General features: G+C 48.1%; 2 protein-coding genes across 16 annotated transcripts in view; both read right to left on the bottom strand.

Moving 5' to 3' along the window:
• Positions 1 to 3,039: 3,039 nt before the first annotated feature.
• MYOCOS (myocilin opposite strand) lies at positions 3,040 to 5,388 on the bottom strand. Its single transcript, XM_066371517.1, has 2 exons — positions 5,294 to 5,388; positions 3,040 to 3,187 (listed from the first exon to the last, which is right to left on the bottom strand). Exons 1-2 carry the CDS (start codon positions 5,386 to 5,388, stop codon positions 3,040 to 3,042), a joined length of 243 nt encoding a protein of 80 aa, XP_066227614.1.
• A 9,422-nt stretch (positions 5,389 to 14,810) lies between these two features.
• Positions 14,811 to 26,898, bottom strand: part of PRRC2C (proline rich coiled-coil 2C) — a 90,750-nt gene continuing 78,662 nt past the window's right edge. For 6 of the 15 annotated variants that reach the window (XM_066371492.1, XM_066371499.1, XM_066371501.1 and 3 more), the window contains 9 exons: positions 26,204 to 26,316; positions 25,701 to 25,837; positions 22,767 to 22,998; positions 21,737 to 21,859; positions 20,661 to 20,879; positions 20,150 to 20,253; positions 19,640 to 19,766; positions 18,557 to 18,793; positions 14,811 to 16,641 (listed from right to left, as the gene is read on the bottom strand). In XM_066371492.1, the coding sequence (XP_066227589.1) occupies positions 16,384 to 16,641; positions 18,557 to 18,793; positions 19,640 to 19,766; positions 20,150 to 20,253; positions 20,661 to 20,879; positions 21,737 to 21,859; positions 22,767 to 22,998; positions 25,701 to 25,837; positions 26,204 to 26,316 (1,550 nt within the window). In that variant the 3' untranslated portion in view covers positions 14,811 to 16,383. Of the gene's footprint in view, positions 16,642 to 17,092; positions 17,146 to 18,556; positions 18,794 to 19,639; positions 19,767 to 20,149; positions 20,254 to 20,660; positions 20,880 to 21,736; positions 21,860 to 22,766; positions 22,999 to 25,700; positions 25,838 to 26,203; positions 26,317 to 26,898 lie in introns of all 15 variants that reach the window. The other 9 variants (XM_066371498.1, XM_066371496.1, XM_066371503.1 and 6 more) reach the window with 7 other exon arrangements.

The following is a 26,898-nucleotide window of genomic DNA, read 5'->3' as shown; positions in this document are numbered from 1 at the left end:
TGGAGGCTCACATGCAATCAGACCGAATGGCCAGAGTGCTTCCTCTTGTCCATTCAGCTTGAACTCTGTTCCAGTAGCTTTTTCAGTCCATTCAGAGTTCTCCTCTTCCCCGTCCTCTCCCACGTGGCCTCTGTGGTTGAGCTAAGCGAGGTTGGGTGGGGGGAGATCCAGGCAGAGTTACCCATCATGCCTGGCTTCAGTCATCAGCCCAGGCCCCGGCGTTGGCTGCTGGCATCCGCACCTTCATGTCCTGTTCCAACTGCGGTGTCCTCCCCAGTCTGACGGCCAGCCCACCAGCCGTGCGGCTCTTTCCTCGACTGTTCTGTGTCCCACCAGGGATGCAGGGACCTTTCAGGAGCTCACCTGCGCCACAGGAAATCCAGGTGCTCAGGCCCTTTCTCCCTGATACCTCCCAGGCACCTTCTGTCTTTCTGCTGCTGCAGGCTTACTTCCCTGGGGACTCTGTCACCGATAGGTGCTTTCCCCAGAACCAGTAAACGTCACCTCCGCTTTCTCGTGCTCCACACTTTCTGGCACACAGGGGCCTGTCAGGAACTCTCTGGAATCTAAGCTCTTTCTTTTTTTCTGGAGTTGCCTTTCTCCAGCCTCACCACTCCCCAACCCCCCGCCCCTGCTCGAGCTGCTCCTTGTCCACACCCCCCGTGGTCTTTCTCCTGGATTACTCCAACCGCCTGCCCACCCTGTGGCCTCTGCTCCCCCGGGCAGCCAGAGTGACCCCCTGACACACAAGCCAGACCACGCCTCTCCTTCTCTGCAAACCCTCCACCGCATCCCATCTCGTCCACGTGAATCTGCCTCCTCCCCCCACCACTGTGACGTGTCTTCTCCCAGTGTCCCCCAATTCCTTGCACTCCAGCCAACCCTGCAGACCTCCTACGGTCCTTGGGACAACCAGGCACGCTTCAGTCTTCTGGGCTATGCACTGACTCATCCTTCTGTCCCTGACATCATCTCTGTTCCCAAGTCCTTCCTCATGCGTCAACGTCCTAAGGGGCCGGACCCAGACCACACTATTTAAAAATCACAACTGAATTGCTGCATCCTCTACCTACCACGTCTGACCTTCTTCTCCCTCTCTTATTATTTTTTTGTATTTTTCCAAAGGGAGAAGTGGGGGGCGGTAGACAGACTTCCGCATGTACCTAGCCGGGATCCACCCAGCATGCCCACCAGGGGGCGATGCTCCACCCATCTGGGTTGTTGCTTCGTTGCAACCAGAGCCATTCTAGCGCCTGAGGCGGAGGCCATGGAGCCATCGTCAGAGCCTGGGCCAACTTTGCTCCAATGGAACCTTGGCTGTGGGAGGGGAAGAATGAGACAGAGAAGAAGGAGAGGGAGAAGGGTGGAGAAGCAGATGAGTGCTTCTCCTGTGTGCCCTGACCGGGAATCAAACCTGGGACTTCCACAAGCCAGATGCTGAGCCAGCTGGCCAAGTCTTCCCTGTCTTTTATTTTAAAACTTCTTTTCCTTCTATTATTTCCTAACATATAATTCACTGTTTCCACTGTGTACACGTTCCCACATTGAAATGTAAACTCCTGCGGTCAGGTATGGATTGTTCTGTACAGTGATACGTCCCTGGAACCGTGCCCTGCTCACACAGTAGGTCCTGAAGAATAGTTATTGAACAAATGAGCGGGGAAGAAAACAACCATCCTGAAACTTGCTCAGAAACAGCGGGAGATAAAGCTATATACCACAACAGTTCATCTGTTTGTCCTGCTCACCCTTCCCGCTCCCAGGGTCTGTCCTTCCCTGGCTGTGTCACCTTGGACAAGTCACTCAGCCTCTGTCCCAGCTGGCTCTCTAGTAGTGCTTTCTGTAATGAGAGTCACGTTTTATTATATTGGCACCCTCCGACATGGGAGCCACGAGTCACGAGTTACTGCTGGGCACTTGACATGTGGCTAGTGTGACTGAGGAACTGAGTTTCCTATTTTATTTTATTTTAAATGAAACTTAAATGATCACCTGTGGCTAACTGGCTACACCATTGGACAATGCAGGCTGTTCCTTCCTATGACTGAGATGACGTCATGTCAATGTCAGACGCTCAGCTGGCAATGTCAGAGGCCCCACATGTACCCCCCCCCCCGTGACCCATGTTGTTGCAGCAGACCGCGGGGAAGCACCTGCCTTCCATACCAACACCACGGCCACCAGCTGTGCAGGCCAGAGCACCTGAGCGCATTTAAGGGCAGGCCGGACAAGAGAACCCCTTTGAAGACTCTCTGTAGAAGCAAATGGAACAAAAGGTGTCACCCGAGGACATTTCCCAATCATGAATTTGAATGGTCACATTTTGACCCTTCTGAACTGTCCAGAGGGCCGTGGGAGTCCCAAGAGGTGCTTTGGGGATCTATGGGAGCCCGAGTTCGGGGTCTGAGCCCTCTGTTTCTCCCCAGCGTGGTCTCTGCAGTCAGCTGTCATTCAGGTGACAGTTCTCTCCTTTCGCAGTCTGAACTTGGCTTAACTCCCCTTGACGCGAACGTTAGAAATACTGTCCACAAAAGTGAAAGGCCACCCGCCTAGCCCCAGCACGGGAGACAGGGAGCCACTCGGTTAGGCTGTAACAGGGCATAAAACTGTCGGGTCTCAGGCTGAGTTCTGAAAACCCCCAATACCTCCGGGTTCTCCAGAGCTCAGAGCTTCGTGGTCACAGAAGCCTGGGCTTCTCATCATCTGCATCTAGTAATAAACGTGGAGGCCTGACTAGTATCTTTTTTTTTTTTTAATTCAAACTCAGCTGATTACCCTATGTGTTCTATAGTGGGCCAGAAATTAAAGATAAATACATACACACATCAGAGACTGGACTCGAAGGACCAGAGATGACGTCAAGGGCATTTGTGAGGTTGACGGTGGGCAGCAGGGGGTGAGGAGAAGAAAAACAGGAAAGCAAGAACAAAGGTCTTCCCAAAACGGTCTTCAAAAACAGACAACCCAAGGGCTTCCCGGAAACGGTTTTCCGGAGTTTTACTGCCAAGTTCATCTCAAAGTGACTGACACTTGTGTGCCTTAGGAGACACTAGGGTCCTCAGCTGGAGAGGGAGGCGGGGCTGGGGGGACTGAGGGGTCGGCCACGCCAAGGGGAGAGACTTGATCCAAATCCAAATGGGACAGCATCTCCCTGGCTTCGTCAGGTCTCCCGGGAAACGTCTCTTCTCTGGGAGAAAAGGCACCATGAATGCAATGTAAACAACGACAGGATTTTTAAAAAGAAGACAAAGAGAACCGTCCAGACCCCCACCACTGAAGAGGACCATTTCCCATCTGGGAAGACACCCTTTCTGACCTGTCTACAGATGCTGATAGCACGGTCCCCTGGTGGAAACGTGCTCTGACACTTCCTGTGAGTCAGTGTTTCTCAGAGGGAGCGTGGCTGTCTCAGGGTAGGTGGGACAGATGGCCCTGGGGTCCACCCCTACCAGCCAGCGCCCCAGGGCCCAGCCACCCAGGGCAAACTCAGTCCCAGGGTTTCACTGACATTTCAGCTTTTCTCAGCCCCTCCAGCCCTACAGGCACTACACCTGTCCTATCTGCCTGGCCCCCCCACCCCCATCCTACCTCCAAGGAAGGAGGAGTAGCCCGTCCAGTGCTAGACACAGATTTAAACAGCTCTCCCCTGCCCGGCCCGGCCACCTGCTATGTTCCAGGGACATGAACTAGAAATGAACACCAGGCTGGTTCTCAGCCACATCTCACAAGAAGCTCTTCAGCCCAGGAAGCTGAGGCCGAGAGCCATTTACTCTGGTCCTGTGGCCAGTAAAAGGCAGAAGAACTAGAATGCAGACTCAAACCTCCCAACCACAAGCTCAGCGCCGGAGCTGCTGACGCCCAGCGTTGCTCAGGGACTGTGGGGTGATGGGGGGGGGGGGGCATGTGTGAGCTAGGAGAGGCCCCGGAATTGGGGAGCCTCTCCTTCCTTGTGTGGATGTTACAGTGACCACAGTCCCTGGAGACAACCTGAGCCACCCGTGTTAAACTTGCCACATACCCTGATCAGTAAAGGTTTCCAACAACCCAAGTCCATGTTAACTAAGAAATTGTATGTCATCCATCAGTTCACTAATATCTCCAGTAAACTCGAAGGTCAAGAAGCATTGTGAACAACACAGAGGCCCATATTTTCAAAGTCAACACTTTTTACATTTTTTTCTCTCACTTACCAGGTTTTTAATAAAGTCATTATTTTTAAGCGTATACTGAACCTGACGATTCAGAAGGGTCCGCCCTGTGAATTTTTGTTCTTTACTCGTATCTGCTTTCTTAATATTATTTCAACCCTGGTTTCTTGGCAGAAATTCGTTAGGCCACTTGGACCTTCGTTAGAACTAGATGATATCACCCGTAAATCCATGTGACCGCCACGGGTAACCTGCAGGCACTTGCTGTGAGTCAAGAAGCCCCACCTACCTCCTCCAGCCCCTGCCCTCCCATGGGGAAGTCTAGTCTCTGCTTCCACACAGGACCTTGTGATGAACATGAGTTTCCATAGAGCTCCGTTTTAACATTAGCGGGAGTCCTGTGTTCTTTATATACCTTTATACTCGGATGTCTTCTGATCAGAGAGAGGAGGACCTCCTCAGTGACCAACACAGGCTCGCCAGGTTAGGAAATGACAATATGGCTGCCAGAGAAATGGGCATGGTAGAGAAACAACTAGAAGCGCATCCCATATAGGGCACAGGTGTACTTTCGCCAAATATATTTTCGTTGCTGTTGTTGTTTATCTAAAATTCAACTTTAACCAGTGTCTTAGCTCCCCCCCCCCCCCCTTCAGCAGCAGGCACACCACCCTCCTTTTTGGGCCAGAGAGCTGTGAGGTATCTTCTTTCTCAGAGCCCCAGGAGCACAGTTCTGGACACCAGGCTTGTGGTGGGGACGAAACAGTCCTTGCCTGCAGGGAGCTTATCACCTCGCTGGGAATGGGGTGAGCATCAGGGAGTCTGTGCTGTCCCCAGCTTGCCTAAGTCATGCCTTTTTATACTAAGAGAGTACACCATAACTCCCATCTGATTATCAAAGTAATCCCCCCCACCCCAATTAAGAGCCATAGATCTGAAATTCATCCCAGCAGCAGTATTGTCACTGCTGGAGGGACCACGTGTGAAAGGATGGTTTCCACATAGTGGGTGACAAAGCAGTTTCTCATTCACAAAATTTGCTTCCTCGCTGCCAGAGGCAAATATATCCATTTGCATATATTTACATTTGAAGCAGCGTCTCCCGCAGCTTCAGGCACCCCCCCACACACCCCAGCTCTGAGTACCTGGTAGTCATGGTGAGCCTGCGTCTGGTCACCTCCGAGGCCAGGTCCCTGTAGGGGAGGCTGAGGCCATTGTCCGTGGGGCTCTTCTGAGCCATGGCCTTGCGCTCAGAGGCCTCAAGGAAGTGAGATTCAGTCCACCTGGGAACCTAAAAACACCAGCAACACAGGCGTCAGGGGGCAGAGGTCAGCGCTCCGGGTCCCTCTGGGGCAAGGCTTGCAAAGGCCTTCCTTGCCTCCTGGTCCTTTCTGCAGGCCACCCCCATCCCCGGGGGAGGCGTGAGGTCCTCCCACCACAGAGGTAGGACAGGCATTCTTACCCAATCCTGCAATGAGGAAACTGAGGACGGCTTATCGTTACCCCAGGTGACAGCTGGGACAATGGAGACCCAGAGAGGTGAACTGACTCTCCCCCAGGTAGCACAGCCAGCTGGGCCCTGTCTGGCGCCGCTTCCACTCCAACGGTGGCTGCTGCCAGGAAGCCCAACATCTCATGGGTCTGGCAAGCATCCCCAACACCTGCCGAGCTTTCCTTCCCACAGCACTTACCTTCTAAAGGACAGGATGGGGACAGGGACAAAGCTGGGGCTCAGGCCAGGCTACTTGCTCAGATGAGCACCTGCCTGACGCCCAAGGCTCGATATTGGTGATAGTAGTCACCGCAGCCAGCCATCGAGGGCCAGCCACGAGGGCTGTCCTTTCACATGACCTTATTTCATAACCACAGTCACTCTGCAAGGTAAGTATTAAGGTCCCCGTTGCCCAGAGGGGAAAACGGAGCAGCAGAGACATCCAGTAGCTCCCCCAGGACCATGGAGCTAATACCTGAACCCAGATGTGATCAGAATGTGCTCTTCCCACCACAGAGTTAAACAACCCTCACGTACTGCCCTGGTGCCAAGCCATTGCCCAAGGAACCGGAGATGAGCGCCCACCCCTGGCCACCGCATCACACTCATGTGATGTCCTGTGCTCACCAGCCCGGTCTCTGGCTGGAAGGGCTTGTTCTTGGGAAACCCCGCTGACTTACCTTTTGGTGCCAGGGCAGCTCAAGTCTAGAACCCCTTCCACACCTCAACTCATGGTCTTGCAAAGCAATACCCTTATGACAAACCCCATCCCCACATTTCAGTTACTCCCCCTCCTTAGAGAAGGGACAGGCTGAACCCACCGCCCAATGCCTCCCCTTCTGGCTTTTATTCTGGTGGAGTCTCTCTCTCTCTCTCTCTCTCTCTCTCTCTCTCTCTTTCTCTCTCAGGAACTTGAGTTAAAAGCATTCATTGGCGCCCTTAATAGGTAGCAGCTGACACAAATTATCCCCCCAGCAGGGATCTTGATGAGAGAAACCCGCAACAATGTGGAGGGGAAGGTGGTGTTTGTTCTGCAGTGTGGAGCTGGGGGAAGGCATTGTGCCACCCGGCCAAGGTGGAAGCACCAACTTCCAGGCGGGTGAACAGGAGTTGACTGACGGCTGGACTCCCACATTGGAGCTGAGTGATCTTGGGATGGTCATTTAACATTTTGAACCTCAATTTGCTTATCTGTAAAGAAGAGTAATAGTCTCTTTCTCCTAGGGCAGTTGTATTTGCAAAAATTCCTTACCGGTTGTTTTTTGTTTCTTTGTTTTTTTGCATTTTAAATGTTTTGTATGTGCATTTAGCTCAGGCAGGAACATGAATATGTGTGTAGGCAGGCATGTGTCCACGTATTGCCCCTCACAGAACACCATAAAAGTAAGCCTTTTCCTCAAAAACCCAATTCTCTACTTTTTGAAAGCAGGCACTCAATGTTTCCCTTCCCCCAGCTCAGGGCTTGGGAGCCCAGCAATTATTTAAATGCAATCAGAACCTGCAAGGTTGTGATTCTCACCTGTTTCCTTTAGTCAGAACATCACCAAAGCCTTTTAACTGTGGAGGGTTTTCAAAGTATAAGCAGATCTCTGGATGGTGTTTGAACATGTCAGAAGCCATGATTGGATGTAAACTTCAGAAGGGACGCAGTGACAGTACTGACTTCTCCGCGTGGACTATTTTGCATTGGTTGTTTTGTATTGGTCCGGTGGCTTTGGAGAAACAAGTCTGGGCTTTAGAGAGGAGCCCTGGGGAAATGTGTTGTAGCCCAGACACGTCTGTCTGAAATGTTCAACAAAATGCAGTTCAGGAAAAACCACTGCCTCCTACTCTAGCCACACTTTATGATGGTCCACACGTATCTGAAACACTCCTGAATCCTGACATCCCCACGTGAAGTTTCCAGTTCAGGTATGCAGGGAGTTTGACAGGAGAGTCTGTATCATATATACACACATCTATGCACACAGACCATGAAACCACGAAAGGAGGAATCTGCTACTTTGAGGCAATACGTGATAAAACTAGGATTCAAGACATGTCCGTAAGTCTAACGACAAATTATTCCATTCACAGAATATATGCAGGTAAAATAAAATGAAAATACATATTTTTTAGAGACAAGAAATATACAACTACTAGCTATTATTATTAAATTTGCCTGACCTGTGGTGGCGCAGTGGATAAAGCATCGACCTGGAAATGCTGAGGTCGCCGGTTCGAAACCCTGGGCTTGCCTGGTCGAGGCACATATGGGAGTTGATGCTTCCAGCTCCTCCCCCCTGTCTCTCTCTCCTCTCTCTCTCTCTCTGTCTCTCTCTGTCTCTCTCTCTCTCTCTCCCTCTCCCTTTCTTCTCTAAAAATGAATAAATAAAATAAATAAATAAATAAATAAATAAATATTAAATTTAAAACAAGGAGTCACAAAACCGTCTCTGTGAGCCCTCGTATGGAAGGTAGACAGAGGGCATCTGAAGTGACAGGGTTGGGTTCCTTGTAAGGACAGTAATGGCAATAAAGGGACAGGGAGCCTCTTGGAAGAACAGTGCAGGTTGAACTGGACAGCCTAAGGCACCTGTAGGGACTATGCCTCCTGCTACCCCTATGTCAGCAAGTTTACGGCTCTTGTGTTCTACTGTGGATGGAAGTCAGTCTCCATCTCTGCAAAATTTATAAGCTTGATATAATTTTTAAAGACACCTCGACACACAGCTGAGATAATAGAAGAATCAGCAGTGACACGGGATGAGTTGTCCCTGGAGTGTATGCTCAGCTCCCTGCCCCACTGGGGTCTTGCTCCTTGGCTTGGCTGAGTGCCAATCTAAGCTATATTCCCCCCTCAGCCTATCAACATCTGTCCCTGTGCAGCTGTTAGGTGGCCAGAGGAAAACACCCAGTTGGATGACCAGTCTCACTTTCAATTCATGACTGCATTGAGCTCTACCCTTCAAGTCACACGCAGAACCCAGGAGCTTCTCATCACCTTCACTGTTAGCACTCCCTCATCTTTGGCATGAAGGATTGCAAAGCCTCCTCCTGCTAGGCTTTCATTCTATTTTATTCATTCATTCATTCATTCATTCATTCATTCATTCATTTGTATTTTTCCGAAGTTAGAAGCAAGGAGGCAGTCAGACAGACTCCCACATGTGCCCAACTGGGATCAACCTGGCATCCCCACCAGGGGGCGATGCTCTGTCCATCTGGGGCGTTGCTCCATTGTGGCCGGAACCATTCTAGCACCTGAGGCAAAGGCCATGGAGCCATCCTCAGTGCCCGGGTCAACTTTGCTCCAATGGAGCCTTGGCTGCAGGAGGGGAAGAGAGAGACAGAGAGGAAGGAGAGGTGGAAGGGTAGAGAAACAGATGGGCGCCTCTCCTGTGTGCCCTGGCTGGGAATCAAACCTGGGACATCCACACACAGGGCCTATGCTCTCTACCTCTGAGCCAACTGGCCAGGGCTAATTCTATTTAAAAAAAAAAAAAGATTTTATTGATTTTAGACAGAAGGGGGGGTGAGCAGGAAGCATCAACTCATAGTAGTAGTTTCTCATCTGTGCCTTGACCGGGCAAGCTCAGGGTCTTGAACTGTGACCTCAGCATTCCTGGTCGACAATTTATCCACTGCGCCACCACTGGTCAGGCTAGGCTTTCATTCCTGTATCTCCTCCAGTCTGTTCTCAATACCCAGCCAGGGCAATCATTTCATTATTTATAAATCATGTCACATTACTCCTCTGCTTCAAACTTGCCTACGGCTTTACATTTCAGAGTAAACGCTGAAACCCTTAGAATGGCCTTCAAAAGCCAACCTGCTTCCTTCCTCACGCCCCCAATTTCTCTGAGCTCAACAGTGTCCACTCCCTTTTCCTCACTTGCACCAAACGATCTGGCCTCCCTGCAGTTCCTTGAACCTCCAGGGACACTCTAGCCTGGCACATCTGCAAAGTTTGTTTCCTCTCCAACTTCAAGTATTGTCTCATGTCGCCCACAAGTGACGCCTTTGAGTCCCCCGTTCACAGGCAGAGAAGAGCTGCGTGTGCTGCTGTATCTCCACACCTGCTGCGTTGTAGCAGACACTGTGGATTGCCACCTACGTCTGTTTTCAGCCCCTCGGAGGCCCTGGTTAGCCGGCTGCTGGGCGTGATGGCCGAGTCTCTTCCCGGGCACTGCTTTCAGCTGGACACGTGCCTCAGCCAAGTTCATGGCTCTCCCTTAGAGACAAAGGCTGGCCGTTAGCCAGTGATGGACCATGCAAACAACTCCGAAGGCCCGTCCCCGCTCGCTCGGGCTGCCTGTAGAACCAACCGAGGGTCTCCGTGGTACCTGAGCCCAAGTTCAGCTCCTCCCTTTGTCCACCCTGTTTGCTGCACCCCCCAGTGAACTTCCTGCACATACATCTTCATTCTGGTGTCTTCCAGGAAACTCAACCTAACGCAGTTGGTACCAGTAGTGCTTTTAGGAAGTGCCAGAGATTTTGGATTACCGGGCAGAGAACTCGCCAACTGGCGGCAAGTGGAGCATGAAGAGCCCCCAACGAGCTGTTCTGGCTGGTTGTTACAATTTCTTTCCTTTTTTTTTTTTTTTTGTATTTTTCTGAAGCTGGAAACGGGGAGAAACAGTCAGACAGACTCCCACATGCGCCCGACCGGGATCCACCCGGCATGCCCACCAGGGGCTACGCTCTGCCCACCAGGGGGCAATGCTCTGCCCCTCCGGGGCGTCGCTCTGCTGCGACCAGAGCCACTTTAGCGCCTGGGGCAGAGGCCAAGGAGCCATCCCCAGCGTCCGGGCCATCTTTGCTCCAATGGAGCCTTGGCTGCGGGAGGGGAAGAGAGAGACAGAGAGGAAGGAGGGGGGAGGGGTGGAGAAGCAAATGGGCGCTTCTCCTATGTGCCCTGGCCGGGAATCGAACCCGGGTCCCCCGCACGCCAGGCCGACGCTCTACCGCTGAGCCAACCGGCCAGGGCCTGGTTGTTACAATTTCTATCGGCAGTGAGTTGTGACAGGATTCTGTTGGAAATGAACTGGCAAGTTGAGTATCTCAAGCTTTTGAGAGGTTCTGAGGAAGCTGTGTGGCAAGGACTATGCCTCTGGCTGAAGGCTACTGATGGGTCTGAGAAGGGGTCCTTCATCAGCAATGACAGGTGAAGCACTCACCACATGGAAGACTCTACTTTAGCAGATGTCTCAAAGAAATGGCACAGGCTTCATCAGAAGATTGGATGGAAAATAAATGTACACCTAAAATCACACAACTGAGGAATCCACAGGTTTTGATTTACCCCTTTGACTGGCCACCCATTCAAAAGAAGTTGAATGCTTTCACTTAAGAATTCAAGCAACGCAGAGCTCCAGGGAAAAGCTACCTGGTCTCATCTCTCCAGGCAGAGGAGAACAGAAGCTCCATCTCCACACATGCTGCAGATGGCTTTTCCAGTCTACCTGAATCATTACCAGCTAGAAGCAGCGGTCATTGAGACTTGGACGTGAGCTACAAAGTATAGAATTGTGACAATTCCAGTGCCCTGCGGACTTTTCCTGGATGTGGACTTTTCCTGGACTCCTGCTCCTTGTGACAGCTCCTAACGGACTGAACTGGGGTTGTGTTGCATTTGCAGGGATTTGGAATGGTGTTGGTGCCAACTTGGACTTGGTGAACATGTTAAGGACACTACTCTTTTATGGATTCTTTTTTTTTTTTAATTTTTTAATTTTTTTAATTTTTTAAAGATTTTATTTATTCAATTTTCAGAGAGGAGAGATAGAAAGTGGGGAGGAGCAGGAAGCATCAACTCCCATATGTGCCTTGACCAGGCAAGCCCAGGGTCTCGAACCGGCAACCTCAGCATTCCAAATCAATGCTTTAACCACTGCACCACCACAGGTCAGGCAACTTTTATGGATTCTTGCTGTAATGGCCAAGAGTTTGCTTAAAGGCCTTAATCAGTGTAAAAAAAAAAAAAAGACTGGATAAAGAAGATGTGGCACATATACACTATGGTATACTACTCAGCCATAAGAAATGATGACATCGGATCATTTACAACAAAATGGTGGGATCTTGATAACAATGATTCCATACATTGGAGGGACATAAAAACAAGACCAAGAGACATGGACAAGAGTGTGGTGGTAATGGGGGGGAGGAGGAGGGGGAGGGACACAAAGAAAACTAGATTGAAGGTGACAGAGGACAATCTGACTTTGGGTGCTGGGTATGCAACATAATTGAATGACAAGATAACCTGGACATGTTTTCTTTGAATATATGTACCCTGATTTGTTGATGTCACCCCATTAAAATTAATAAAAATTTATTTATATATAAAAAAAAATTCAAGCAACGCCATGTCATAGTCACCCTACAAAGGAAACAAACTTCCACCCATTGGACACCAGGTTGAAAATCAGTGGGCCTGCTGGCTTGAGACCTGGGGCCACTGTCTTCTGGATCCTTCAGGAAATCCATAGAGCCACCACTTTGCGTGCCAACAGCCTACTTAGTCATCCCTGTGCCCACGGTGGTGAACACAGACCAGCTGGCAGGGGAAGGAAAAGGGCCAAGGCATCATTTCTTGTTGGCGACATGCAGACGCCGAGATGGCCATTCATTCGGACGCCATCATCCCATTCTTGTCCATCGCACAGCACAAGCTGAGGTTTTACAGCACAGGCTTCACCACCAGAGGCCTGGGTAGAAAACAAGCATATACCCAAATCCAGTCCAATTATGACGATTTTCACCATCAGCTGTGGGTGACTAGACTTCAGGTAGAAGAGCTTGGAAAGGAGATGTGAAAATAATGAAAATGTTCAGAAGCTACAAAACGAGCTGCACTCAAGCATGAAAAATGCTGGTGGCCTGTTGGGAAAGACATGCCTCATACATTTCAGTTCTGACAGTCAACTCTCAACCTTTTGAAAAGCTGTGTGATGCATTAATAAATTAAAAAACCAAAAACCTAGATAGCTTGTTTGGTTAGAGCAGGGGTCCCCAAACTACAGCCCACGGGCTGCATGCGGCCCCAAAGCCATTTATCCTGCCCCTGCCGCACTTCCGGAAGGGGCACCTTTCATTGGTGGTCGCTCACGTACAGTACTACTTCCGGTGATGTGAGACGCACACCTCACGGCTCCGGAAGCGAGTCATATTACTTGTTACGGCTAGCAGTGACAAATATGGAACCGGACATTGACCATCTCATTAGGCAAAAGCAGGCCCATAGTTCCCATTGAAATACTGGTCAGTTTGCTGATTTAAATTTACTTGTTCTTTAAATATTGTATTTATTCCCGTTTTTTTTTACTTTAAAATAAGATATGTGCAGTGTGCATAGGGATTTGTTCATAGTTTTTTTTATAGTCCGGCCCTCCAATGGTCTGAGGGACAGTGAACTGGCCCCCTGTGTAAAAAGTTTGGGGACTCCTGGGTTAGAGCATAGTCCCAGGGCACAGAGGTGGCCGGTCCAATCCTCAGTCAGGCAACATACAGGAGCAGATTGATGTTCCTGTCTCTCTCTCTCTTTCCTTTTCTTTCTCTCTAAACTCAATAAATTTAAAAAAGAAAATAAAAATCCAGGGTGCACTGTCCTACTTTGCATACCCCGGCCAAGAGTATGTTGAGCTTTACTGTCTATAGTTTGTATTGTGAAAGCAAGTCAGTAAAATACCTCTCCCATACAGTACAATTTGTTACCAGCTAAGGACAAAAACATGCCCTCCTCCTCACCAGAAGTTAAGGGGCAGAGAATGTTTAGAAGTTTATGTGGCCAACCCTTTTGAGTCATCCTGTCATGTCAAGAGAAGCCAGAGACAAGCCTGACTGGGCGGTGGCGCAGTGGATAGAGCGTCGGACTGGGATGCAGAGGACCCAGGTTTGAAACCCCGAGGTCACTGGCTCAAGCGCGGGCCCCACCGACTTGAGTGTGGGGTCACTGGCTTGAACCCAAAGTTGCTGGCTTGAACAAGAGGTCATTTGCTCTGCTGTAGCCCCCCGTCAAGGCAGATATGAGAAAGCAATCAATGAACTAAGGTGCTGCAACAAAGAATCAATGCTTCTCATCTGTCCCTCTTCCTGCCTATCCCTATTGGTCCCTCTCTCTGACACACATACACACACTCAAAAGAAAGCCAGTGACCAGCTTTACAGGACTCAATGGTGGGGTAGCATTTACTAACTGGACAAGAGTCTGTCATTTTCCCCCCTGTGGGCCCTACGGAGCAAAAGGCCTTAAGAATTTCACTACAATCAATGGAGAAGCAAACACCTGGTGACTTGCAGATGAAGGTAACAGAAGCTACATACAGGGGTTACTTAAGACCAGAAACCTAGGAGGGTCGAATGTTAAGGACTAGAACATGAGAAACCGTGGCAATAAGAGAAGGCAAATATGTGAGGTGGGTATGGCAGCTCTTTGGAGCATGTCTGTGTTCCCAACCTCATCCACATTATTTAGAGCTCATTTTGATAAAAAGCCTTGCACTGAGTATTCTGTTTAAGAATCAACTTGGCCCTGGCCAGTTGGCTCAGTGGTAGTGTGCTGGCCTGGGGTGTGAAAGTCCTGGGTCTGATCCCAGTTAGGGCACAATACTTCTCCCCTCCTTTTACCCTCCCTGCAGCCATGGCTTGAATGGTTCAAGCAAGTTGGCCCTAAGCTCTGAGGATGGCTCCACGGCCTTGTCTCAGTACTAAAATAGCTTGGCTGCCAAGCAACAGTGCAGTGGCCCCAGATGGGCACTGCCTCGTAGTGGGTGGCTCCCAGTCTGGGAGCATACAGGAGTCTGTCTCTACCTCCCTGCCTCTCTCACTCTCAGACACACACACACACAAAAGATTCACAGGCCCATCAGAGCCTGCTTGTGTAGGTGAGAACGACTGGATGTGCAAGCAAAGACATGGGAAACAGAGAGCTACTTTGGGTCCTTTGGTTTCTGCCCAAAAGAATGGTGAACCTGTCTTGTGCATCCAACACATTGCATCAAGATTTCTCTCCTCCTCCTTAACAGTCTTCACATGAAGATGGCTCTCCAGGCACAGGGGCCATGGCTCCTCTTACCTCCACAACTGCATTTACTTCCAGTAAGCTTTATAGTTCCTGAATGTCATCAAACCAAGTCTTTATGTAATATTGTTCACTATTTTTAGGAATGGATTAGAAACTCCCAAGATTCATTATTTAGAGAATATTTTATTAGTTTCTGTAATCAAACCCATGTAGATTAAGACCTTACATATTTAATACAGTGCGTTACCCCTGTACAAATGGAAAAAATTATGTTGAACGTTTCTATACCAATATGGCTGTTAATTTCTGTACAATGCCAACCCAACACGGTACAACTGAGATAGTTTTTCCAAAGTTGACAGCACAGCTAAAGTTTCCAAAAATTCAAATTATATATATATGTATATATATATATATTTATTTATTTATATAAAAAGACCAATAGCAGTATGTTATGCATCAATAGCAGCAGCAGCTTTTCCAGGTTCTGCGGTCATCTGAACAAAATTACAGGACACATTCAGCACACTCCATTAAAAAAAAAAGGGTAAAAAACAAATCCTCAGAAAACAGCAAAGTTCTGTTACTGTCGTGGTACCTGGCACCATTTGTTTAAATTAGCTTTTCCATCATCATTTGCAAAGAAAACATTCTAGTGTAACGTCATTAAAGACAGCTCTGATAAAGCACGGTCACTACTATGTGTCTGAAGCAGGTACAGGTATTTTACATTCACAGAGGTATGACACAGTACGGTCCTACATCTACAATACTAGAGGGCACGATTACAAAGGCGTTATTGAGACTTGATTCTGATTCTCCAGCAGGGACACACAGGGCGGAACGGCAGCTCTGCTAAGAAACGCCTTCTTGGACAGGCTTCCTTTCCTCAGTGACAGTTCTAGGTACTCACTGCTCTTCATGAGTATCAGCTAAAAACCGTTTAAAAAAGACCAAAATAAACAAAACACCCCCCCAAAAAACAAAAACCCCACCACATGGGTTCATACAAAGATGGCCGAGTGGAGGCAGGCAAGACTCGCCCCAGTTAGCTGCGTCTGCATGGTCAGTGCTCCACGGGAGACAGGAGCCACGCAACACGTCAAAGTTCCAGGCCACAACCAAAACACAGCATCGTTTCAGGCGGCAGCAGCCCACCTCGGCCCACTCGGGCACGCCCAGGACACGGCCTCCCTGTCCCACCATTGCTCACACATCTGGGAGAGGGGGAGGTCAGTTATTACACTTGTGCCATGTTATAAAACAGCAGGCTGCCGGGTCAGACACAGGCTTCTCTGTGCCGTCCCCGTTTGGGCTGACGCTTCCCCACCAAGCCACCAATGCCATCACCACATCCAAAGGACGGAAGGGAGCAGGTCCCAGCTGCTCCGCTAGCTGACACCCTGTTGTCCAGGCTGGGCCACCCTCTGCCCTGTTGCTTCCTCTTACTCCTGGGGTCTCATCTAACCATAAGCTTTAGTTCTAGATGGTAAGCACTCCAGGAACTTGGGCACGTGTTCCTATGTAAATTGGGACTGAGAGGCATGGCCAACAGGGTGCACGTTGAGTCATGAGTGCGGCCTGTGTCAGTGTGAATGGCTCCTCTGTCCCGTGTACCTCCCAACTCTGGACAGAGTAATGCCAGACCATGTCCCCCTTGGCTGCTGGTATTACCTGACTTCATCCTTCCTCTTCCCGTCCCCTCCCCCAGGTCCCTGCAATAAACCACAGCCTTTTTAAGATTTTGTTTCTTCGGTTTTGATGGCCTGAGGTTTGATGGGTCCAGTTCGAACAGGTTTGGTGGCCATGGTGGGTGCAGGGGGGGGCTTGTCTTCCACTTTCTCCTGACAGACCCCAGGAGCATCGGCCAGTGTTTCCGGGGGGTTGCCTGCTTCACCATCCCCCTTCGGGGCCTTGCCGCCTATCTGTTTGCTCTGCTGCTGTTCAGAGAAGAAGCGCTGTGTGGACTGAAGAACCTCTGCTCTCTGCTTTGCCTTAAAAAACAAGAAACAACAGCTGAAAACACTGCAGCATCACCAAAGCCTGTCAGTCACTCTTGGTTCAAATGCCTTCAACAATCAGCTTTCCCCACGCTGCTGGGACCTAAACCAAAGCACCTCATCGATCTTTCAGCTTTTAACAGATACATTTCTTCCTATCTCTGAAAACATTCCATGTGATTAAAAAAAATATATATGCATACATATACATTTGAAAAAAACAGGACCACCCCACTACCTTTTCAAAGTTTGCCCTCTTATAAAATAATAAAACAGGAATTGCTGTTGGTTTGTACTTTTTCTGGAACAAACCTTATTGATATTAAATTTTACTTAGGGAGCCTGCTTACAAACCTAAAAATACATCTGTCACACTTAAATATTCTAGTTATCAATACGTGGTCTACAAGGAAATGAAAAGGAAGCACTTATATTGTGGCATTACCAACACCTAGGACCAAATGTCTTGTGGCTGAGTCCTCTTCCCACAGCTCTCTTCTGCAGGGGAAGAGCGTCAGAAATTAGTAACTGCGACCTCACTGGATCACTGTGTTCTGACAGCTCCTACCACACTTTGAGCTGGTAAAACACCTGTCGCATCGTCATGGCTACATGCCCCAAGAATGTACTTACGTTGATCTTTAAATTACACTACCATAACATGTTTCTACACGCTTTGCGTATAAAAAAAGCCCTATAATCTCTACAGGTCATCTGTGCTATCCAAAACTCTAAAGCAATTCTCAGGAAACCTGTGCCCCCTCCCCCCATCATTAAACGCCAATGCCATTTCTCACATGGGAATTTATAATATTCATGTGCCAAGGAGCCAGGAACAGAACTGGAAACCCAGGCCAAACAGTTTCCAGAGATTTCTACATATCCTAGCTTTGAACAGACGGGACTCCTAGGCACAAGCCTTAATAAAAGCAGGTAACATTTAACAAGCGGTTCACTGCAGGGCCATCTTTAAACTTGATTCCTCAGGATCAGAAACAAGGGATAGCAACCCAGAAAACTATTTTAGCCAGTCAACCCATCTCTATAGGATTACCATAAACATGTTTCTAATTCGGAGTAAAGGCCGGCAGCAGCCCTTTCCCTGGCAGCAGGGAGCTTTCTCTGTTCTAGTCTGAGCGGAGGACAGTGACGAAGCAGGCAGCATGATCAGATCTCCGAGGTCAGGTCTAAGCAGCACGGAACTGCACGCCTCAGTGGCGCGTGTGCAGGCAGACAGGAAGCTCACCCTATATAAACTGTCCCCACACAGACTCCTAGAGGCACCCTCCCGTGTTGGCACACCTCCTGGTCAAGGTGCCTGTTGTCGTGAAGGACCCACAGTGCTCTGCTGAGCCCTCCCTTCATCTACTACTCCACAAATGGCTGTGAAACCCCGGCCCCACAGGGGAGGCCCAGAGGGGTGGGCACTGGCTTGGGCCAACTCCGAGCCTGGTGCCCGCGAGGGACGGAGCCATGCCGGGTGCCAGGTCTTACCCGCTTCACTTCTCCTGGAAGCCCAGTTCAGATTTTAAGTGTGGGGGGTGGGGGGAATAAATGAAAGAAAATGGGGAAGCCTATCACAGTCCATGTTATATATAGCTATATTTTTGTTCTTCCAAAAAAATGTAGCAGCTAAACTCAGATCTCCCTCATATTTATTTTATAGGTAATTCATCTGGCCACAGAGTTTATAAAATGTTCACTTGTATGTTGACAATAGTTGCAAAAGAAAAAAAAAAGGTGGGAGGGAATGGGGAGAAAAAATAAATACATAATAGTAACAAAAAAGGAGGGACGAGGACGGAGCCGGGCAGCCGCCACGGCGCAGGGCAGGGCGGGCCGGTGGGGCACCGCGCGCGCAGGGCAGGGCAGGGCAGGGCGCCGCCCGGCCCGGCGACACTGTACTAACCTTCATGTCCTGTTCAGCCTTCAGCGCAGCCTGGGCCTGATTGCCTCTGACTCCAGCCAGTGATCCACAAGGACCCCTGGCTACATGTGGCAACCGAGCATGGCTCATGAGGCCTGTGGTCAGCGGAGGAGGCATCTGACTGGCCAGTGCCAAGGGCGGCCTCTGAACAGGCGCTGGGAAGGTGTTAGTATGTGGGGCTCTTACCAATGGAGGGACCAGGTTAGGCTGAGAGAGAATCTGAGTGAAAAAAACAAAACATACAACATTAAGCTGTTTAAAAAATTTTTTCTCTTCTTTTCTTTCTAACTAGACCGGGTGGCTCATCCCAGAGTAAATCTGTGCCAATTCCGCAGTGACAGGAGTGGGCGCGTCTGGGCCACAGCCCCTCGGCCAAGGGGCTGCAGGCAGGCATGCGAGGGCGCTGCAGCCACACCGGCGGGGGCAGGATGGCTAGTCCTAAGGGGTCTTTTTAAAAAGACAGAACTGCAGAACAGGCACACAACCACATCAAATAGGCTCTGAAGAGAAATAAAAAGTAATGCTCATTTGGCAAAGACGCGTTTCAATTCTAGTTAGTGAGTGTTTTAATCAATTTTAGTCCTTCCATCTGATCAGCAAAGGGAAGAGAAGCCAACATTTTTATGCATATGTTAGCGTACCTTTTGGAAAATTTACCTCACCTACAGTTACCTTAAAAAGTAAAAAAAACAAAACAAAACAGTAACAATAAAACCCAAAAACAAATAAACAAAAACTAGAAAACTTTAAGCACTGGGACCCTTCTCTGAGAAGTCAACTTCTTAAAAAAGATAAAAGGAACAGGACTGAACTAAGTTATCAGAGCTGTGTGGGGAATCTTGACTATTTCTATTGTCTGCTTTAGAAGTACACAGCTACCTCTGTCTAGCTAAAAATCAGACACTACACTTGAATGTCATAAATGTACTGCTATATACTGCTTCTCATTTAAAAGCTGTGCTTCTAAACTGGTTATAACAGGGAAGACTACAAAATCCGAGAATTCGCCAGGTTAGCAAGCATTTGCAAGTAAACCATACTCATTTCTCACTTGTATCTGCCCACCTGGGGTGCAAACTGTGTAGGAAATGGCTGTGGCATTCTCACAGTGGCGGGGGCTGACGGGAACTGCTTCTGATAGACAATGCTGCTCATTTTGCTGGACTGGCTGTTCGGACTTGTGGAAGTGGCCCTTGGAAAGAAGTCGTCACTGGTCAGTACGGCAGTGCCAGGTAAATGACGCTGTTAGATTCCTAGACAGTGCGCTTGGCAGGCTCATCACACTTGGTAGTTGGTGAGAATTCACCAAGGTGAGCTACCAAACGTCAGAGCAGTGGAGACACAGTGGAGGGGCAGAGATGAGAGAGGACACTGGCTACATTTGCCCTGGATTAAAAAGCTTTTCTTAAATTACAGTGTAACAAACACATTCTTAATAATCAATAACTTAACATTTCAGACGAAACTATCAGAACGTCTTGTGCTTACCACAGGACTGGCGACAGTATACATCTAACAAACAGACAGTGCTCAGTTATTTGGGAATTCTATAGCAAAGGCAAATGCCCATTTTACCGGAAGGGACTAGAGGTGGGCGTGGTGCTTCTTCCGCTGATTGGCGGTGTGCCTGGTTTTATATCAATGCCACTTCCAAAGGCCTTTAGTTCCATTTCAGACATCTGAGAAAGAGCATAAAATAAACCTAGCATTTCTGCAATCCCACAAGCTAACATGCTGGGTTTAGTAGTCTATATATAAAGACTTAATCTAGCAAAGGGCAAAGAATCTTAGTACCAAAATCCTATAATCAGTTTTCAAGTACCACAGAATTAACAAGGCCGAATTTGTGGTTCTCAAGTCTAAGAGGTGGTGTAAATAAGAGGTGGTGTAAATCCAATCCTACCACAAAATGTGTGAACTCTTCATAAAGTGGTAAGACACAGAGGGGGCCAAACACATGAAAATAAGTAGATAAAGTTTGAGATTTCCCGGTGGGTGGTAAACCAATGCAGTTCATCCTCACAGACCGCAGGACGTGCATGCGACACAGGACTGGATTAACAGGACCTGCCCGCCTCTCACTTACTTTCCCCGCGGCGGCGATCATGCTGTGCTGGGTCCCCGCGGGGATCAGTCCCCGGAAAGGCTGGCTGACTGGTGCAGGGCGACTCAGGCTCTGGGCGGGCGGCTGGGGGGCAGTGTGCTGCAGGGCAGGCTGGAGCGTCTGAGGCAGAGCAATTAAGGGCTGCCCAGCGGACCCAAAGTTAGGCAAGGAGAGCTGGGATGCTGGCAAAGGTACTGTAACCTGGGACACAAACAAACAGGACCTGTAGGATCTGCTAGCACAGAGCCTGCTGTACTCACATCCTGCAACTGTAACACAATCTTCTCATGCTTCTGAGTAAGACTGTAAACATAAGACGTCTATCTATTATTATATTTCACAAATCAATCTTTTATTTAGTGACTACCTCTACTCTTTATTATTAAAGGTGCAACAGTATAACAGAAATTAGCAGCAGAGAAACTGAAACTACTTAATCGAAATAACTAACTTCCTTTGAATAAATCTACACAGGTCAAATAACCACAAAATACAATAAAATGATGGGGATACTATGTAAGAAAATAGTCACAACTTTCCAAACAGCAATTTATTTTATATATCAGTAAGATAGTATACTTGATTTGTTGCTCCTAAAAGAGCCACCACAAACAGTGACGAGAAAATGACTAATGGCCTCGCCTCTGTTTTGAAGCCCCCACCAACTTGTAAAGAGTGAGCTGATTAATGAAATTCGCTAGGAGATAGTTTCAAAAACATAAAATTTCCCCATTGAGATTATGATGGCGGCCACTCACTCAGGAAGCTTCCTCCTGCCCTCTCCCATGCAGCCCATGCGCCGCAGCAGCGGTGCGCTGTTGCAGGCCTGCCCTGCTCCCAGCACAAGCGCGTCAAGCGCCGCCACATGTAATGCAACTGCACACTACACACAACAGGTTTCAAACGCTTGTTTTCATGGGCTCCTTTGTTAAATCAACAGTTACACAGAAACCCATCAAAAATAAAAAACTATCACACATCTCCCATCTTGGTTCTATACATTTAAATTCACAGACAAGAGAAGTAGTAGTAATAATAATAAAATTGAGGAAATTTACCATGCCATAGTTTACCTGCTGAAGAGTACTCGGTGACTGGGCAGTGTTATAAAAATTTGTCTGACCAGGCTGTTGTACTTGTCCAGAATAAAGATTTGAAGCCTGAGTAAGGTTTGCTCTAGCCTAGAAGAAATTCAGTAAGAAAACAGGAGTAAGATTTTAAAACTTTCTATTTCAGATATCAAGGTTATGGCTTCAAAGCAAGCTCTTAAGAATTTCAGTACTGGATGTTTTGTTGTTATGTCTTTAAGATTTTTTCTTTAAAAGCTGTCCTGGGTCCCGGCCGGTTGGCTCAGTGGTAGAGCGTCAGCCTGGCGTGCAGGAGTCCCGGATTCAATTCTCGGCCAGGGCACACAGGAGAAGTGCCCATCTGCTTCTCCACCCCTCCCCCTCTCCTTCCTCTCTGTCTCTCTCTTCCCCTTCCACAGCCGGGGTTCCATTGGAGCAAAGTTGGCCCGGGCGCCGAGGATGGCTCTGTGGCCTCTGCCTCAGGTGCTAGAATGGCTCTGGTTGCAACAGAGCGACGCCCCAGATGGGCAGAGCATTGCCCCCTGGTGGGCATGCCAGGTGGATCCTGGTCGGGCGCATGCGGGAGTCTGACTGCCTCCCTGTTTCCAACTTCAGAAAAATACAAAAAGCTGTCCTGGCCTGACCGGTTAGCTCAGTGGATAGTGTCAGCCTGATGTGTTGATGTCGATCCCTCGTCAGGGCACACAGAAGTGATGATCTGCTGCTCTTCCCCTACCTCACCCCTGTCCCTCCCTCTCCCCCTCCCCCTCCTGTAGCTGGTGGCTTGATTGGTCTGAGTGTCAGCCTGAGGCGCTGAGGATAGCTTGGTGGATTTGAGCAAAGACCCTAGACAGGGGACCGGGGTTGCCAGGTGGATCCTGGTTGGGGCGCATGCAGGAGTCAGTCTCACTATCTCCCCTCCTCTCGCTTAAAAGCAAAGCAAAGCAAAACTAACTGTCCCTAACTTATCTGCTGCATAAAAAGACAAGGATAGGGCACGCTCCAGCCTCCACATGATTACCTGGAGGAGATGTGTATCGATCAGCTGGGAGCCCCCCAGTCCTGACGCCTGACCCAGCTGATGTTCATACAGTATGGGAATAGGCTGAGTACTGGAAGTCTGTTGAAAGGCAAGACCCGACTGTGCCTTAGCAAGTTCCTGGTGCTGGACAGCTGGGAAATTATGGATGGCAGCACCAGAAAGGACCACCGACGGCTGGGACAAACTGCTCTGCATGAAGGCTGGCTGAGACCTGCAGCAGTATCAAAGAGGAAAGGCTGTGTTAGAAGTTGATTCTATCTGCAATCTGGAAAAATGTTATGGACGAGTAGCCTAAATGTCCAAGTAATCTAGTCAGCACACAAAAGGAAGACGCAGACCTATTCTCTTTAAGGTACCTGTTTCACTCCACAACGAAGCTCCACACAGGCAAGTCTCCTGGGAAAAGACTTCCTCTCCCCAGGAATTGGGAAGACTCTTTCCTTTGGAACGAGAATGGTTCTCTTCTCGTGTTTACTAGCATGCTCAGAGTCAAACCCATGTTTTCTCTTTGGTACTGACACCCCATTACGTACAGCACCAATAGCTGAGACTCTCATTATCTGTTCTTCATTACTTCTCGTACATCCTCTTAAGAGGAGGCCTCAAGACCTCTATGGAGTGAGGCAGAGCACTAATTCACGTCAGGATTATTCACGAAATGACTGACACAGAAAGTCTAGTCAACACCCTTCACCAGTTACAAATCTTCCTTATGACGGAAATTTTAAGATCTACTCTCTCAGCAACTTTCAAATATGCAACATAGTATTATGATCAAAGGGTGTAAGCTTCCAGTTATAAAATAAGTCAACAAGGCTATAATGAGAAAGGAAAAAAAACCAAAACAAAAAAACAATGCTGAAATCTAACTTAAGACCTCTGGGACAGAGGCCTCTGATCTATACTTCATAAAATGCTAAGATAAAGAGGAAGTAACGGAAGCAAAGAAGACTGAAGATAATATTATCAATTAAGAACATTTAGCTTTGTTAAAACTGACATGGCAGGAATGAAAGCCACTAAACAGGAGCGCTACTCTAGGATCACAAATCTTAAGAACGTATACTTATGATATATGCTGCAATATAAAATGGGAAACATCAGCACACTGTTATAAATCCCTATTAATAAACACAAATGAAGCAGGCTGAGAGCAAGGAGCAGTAGAATGACGTGGGAGAAACACAAACTGCTTTCAGGGTCTAAACCTGCGTCTTCCTACATGGCAGCCACAATTCCACACGCACTCACCCTGTCCTCCACTACACAGGCTGGCCTCCCGGGCGTCTGTGGTAGAAGCACAGACACACACGAGCCGTGCTCCTGCACCTCTACAGCCAAGGAGGGACTACGTGACCACGTGACCACGGCTGTCAGAGCAGCAAAGCAGCTGCAACTTTTCAACAACGTTTTAGGCAGCCAATACCAATTAAAAGGAGTTTGGTTTGAGAGATTAAATCTATTTGCTATTTCTAAATTAGAAATTAAGTTTTAATTTTTATCACAAATTCCAAGGTAACCCCAAATTTAATAATACAAAACAGACAGGTCTTTAACTTCTAGTTGGGGTAAATAGTTTTACTTCAATGGGAAAGAATTTTTTGAAATAATCAAACTGAACAACAGTAATACCAGAAAATAAACATACTAATTATACAGATGTACTAAATTAGACTGAAAAATAATTTATCAAAAACTAAGAGTGAGAGCCCCATACTTTTACGTTCACTAATAATTCTGCTCTATTAAGGAAGTTTAATTAGCTGAACCTAGCTTCTTTAGGAATATAACTTATGTAATATAAAAGAAATGAGATATCATCAGCGATTTTAACCTTTTCCACATCATGGCACATGTAAACTAACTCAAATTCTATAGCACACCAAAAATATACTATATCTTTTGCTGATCTGACAAAAAGAAAAAAAGGGGGTCTAATTGTGACACATTCACCCTGATGGCTCTTGTTTGACAAGCTAGGAGAAACATTATCAGTACCCCTGACTGAACAGTCAAGTACTGCATGGTTTCAGAATTCCTGAGGTGCTCACTGTGCCAGCGACCTTGGCACATTGGCTGAAAATCAATGGGCTTTCTCAACTGATGCCAAGTCTAATCTATAAAACATGAAAATTTGATCAGAAACACTTCAAAACCCAACATGTATTTAAAAACTAGTGCATAACTCTACAAGATTCCCAAGCAGCCCTAATAAGTAATTCATTTTTCTTTAGGAAGGTGTAGAGCCGTCACCACGAGTACCAATGACAGCCATGCTGTGGTTCTGCTGCCATCGACTCTCACTCCCGCCCCCCACCCTCATTAAGATGGAGATTACACATGTGGGGCTGGATCCAGGCCTATCACGTACTTGTAGTGTAACCTGAGCTAAAAATAATCCAACCCTGTCAAGTCCCAACCTCCTCCTGTCAAAATGGGGACAACGTACTCTATGTTCTGTGGTTCTGTGAAGACTCCATCCCCCATACTGCTGTAGTAATGGGCTGAGTGATCAGACGCATCACTGTGCCAATCACCCCGCCCCTCTCCTCACCTGATCCTCGGCTCCTCTCACCACGTCCCACCCCAGCCTCCGCCCTCATGCAGCACACCTGGGTTTCCAGGTGTAAGCACAAGACAGCACGTACACAGGTCCCTCAGCGGCTATCTTCTGTGGTTTCTAATGGTCACGGGACCGTTACCACCCTCTTCTTCAGAAGCTTTGAGGCTTGACTCTGTTCAGTCAAGTCTGACCCAGTGACCAGAGGCTGAGCTTCGTATGACATACAATCAGCACGTCTAATGATTTATTGTGGTTTATACGAGGGGCATCCTAGCTTCGAGCAGTAGGGATAGGGCATGAAAGCTCAGCAATGACATTTCCAAACCGCAAACAGTTTTTAAAGCGTTTACCTGTATGGCTGCAGGGAAGAGCTGAACAGTTCCTGCGCCTGGGAGACCGTGGGCCCAGCCCCCAGACTTAGCTGGGCCTGGTGCTGCCCCTGCAGCGGGGCATAGATCGGGATCGGGATCTGCTGGACTGAGGTGGGCTGCGGGCAAGGAGAGAACAGCCGTGAGCACCACGCGCATCTCACGACACGTGGGAAAACCAACTCAGTCACGGGAGGAATCAATGATTAATGCCATGTCCCAGCTTCCTTTTAAAACAAACCCAAACATCAACACCTATATTCTCCTTCCAATCCATTAACTGATTCCCCACTGTCAACAGTTAAGCTCTGGCCAATTTGGGAAGGCTTTCACATTTTGCTCATACATAACCTCGGTAATCATGGGCTGTCCCATGCTGTTAAAGATTATCACTTCCAAGAGTCATGTAGCCCAAGGTAACCACACCACCATAAAAATGCAGGAGGCGGCGTGGGGAAAGAGTATGGGTGGAAGGGTGCGCTTACCTGGGACAGGCCTGGCTGGAAGCCTTGCTGCTGCGCCAGTGAGGGCGGGGCCAGCCGCGCATGCTGGGTGCTGAACAGGTGGCTGGTGTCCATGTAGAACGCTGGGATCTGAGCTGCAGGCCGCCAGGGAGACACAAGCAGGCATAAGGATCTGAGCTCCGGAATTCAGCAAATAGATGCAAGTTGAATAATGAAATCTAGTACTTGTGGAGGCACACAGCAAAACACTCCCCTATACTGCCATTGGGGTTTAAACTAGTAAAATTTTACAGTCTAATAAAACTGAATCTGAGCTTACCTGTATTACAGCAAACCCACTCCCATTTTAAATGTACCAACTAGAATTTAGCAAAGTATTTAAAAAAACTGACATTTAATAATTGAAAGAATATGGTACAGATTTTTAGATTTCTTTTGTGATTTGCTGTATTTATGTTTTGAAAAACTTTCCATATTGTTTTTAGTTTGCCACCATTATAAACAATACCATAATGAATACACTTATACATATATTTCTGATTATCTGTGTAAGATACAGATACTTATGAACTATGACATGAGTCACAGTTACGATAATATATACACATGAAATGTTCTGAGATTCTTTGTCTAAAAGAATTGTGCCAAGTAGTATGATCACCAGAAAAGCACTTTAAGAGCCCAATATAATACCCATGACCCTTATGGATACTGGG

Source organism: Saccopteryx leptura, chromosome 2 (genome assembly GCF_036850995.1).
Source record: "Saccopteryx leptura isolate mSacLep1 chromosome 2, mSacLep1_pri_phased_curated, whole genome shotgun sequence".
Lineage (NCBI taxonomy): Eukaryota > Metazoa > Chordata > Mammalia > Chiroptera > Emballonuridae > Saccopteryx > Saccopteryx leptura.
Note: the sequence above shows the minus strand (reverse complement) of the source record. Positions and strands in the feature narration are given on the sequence as shown.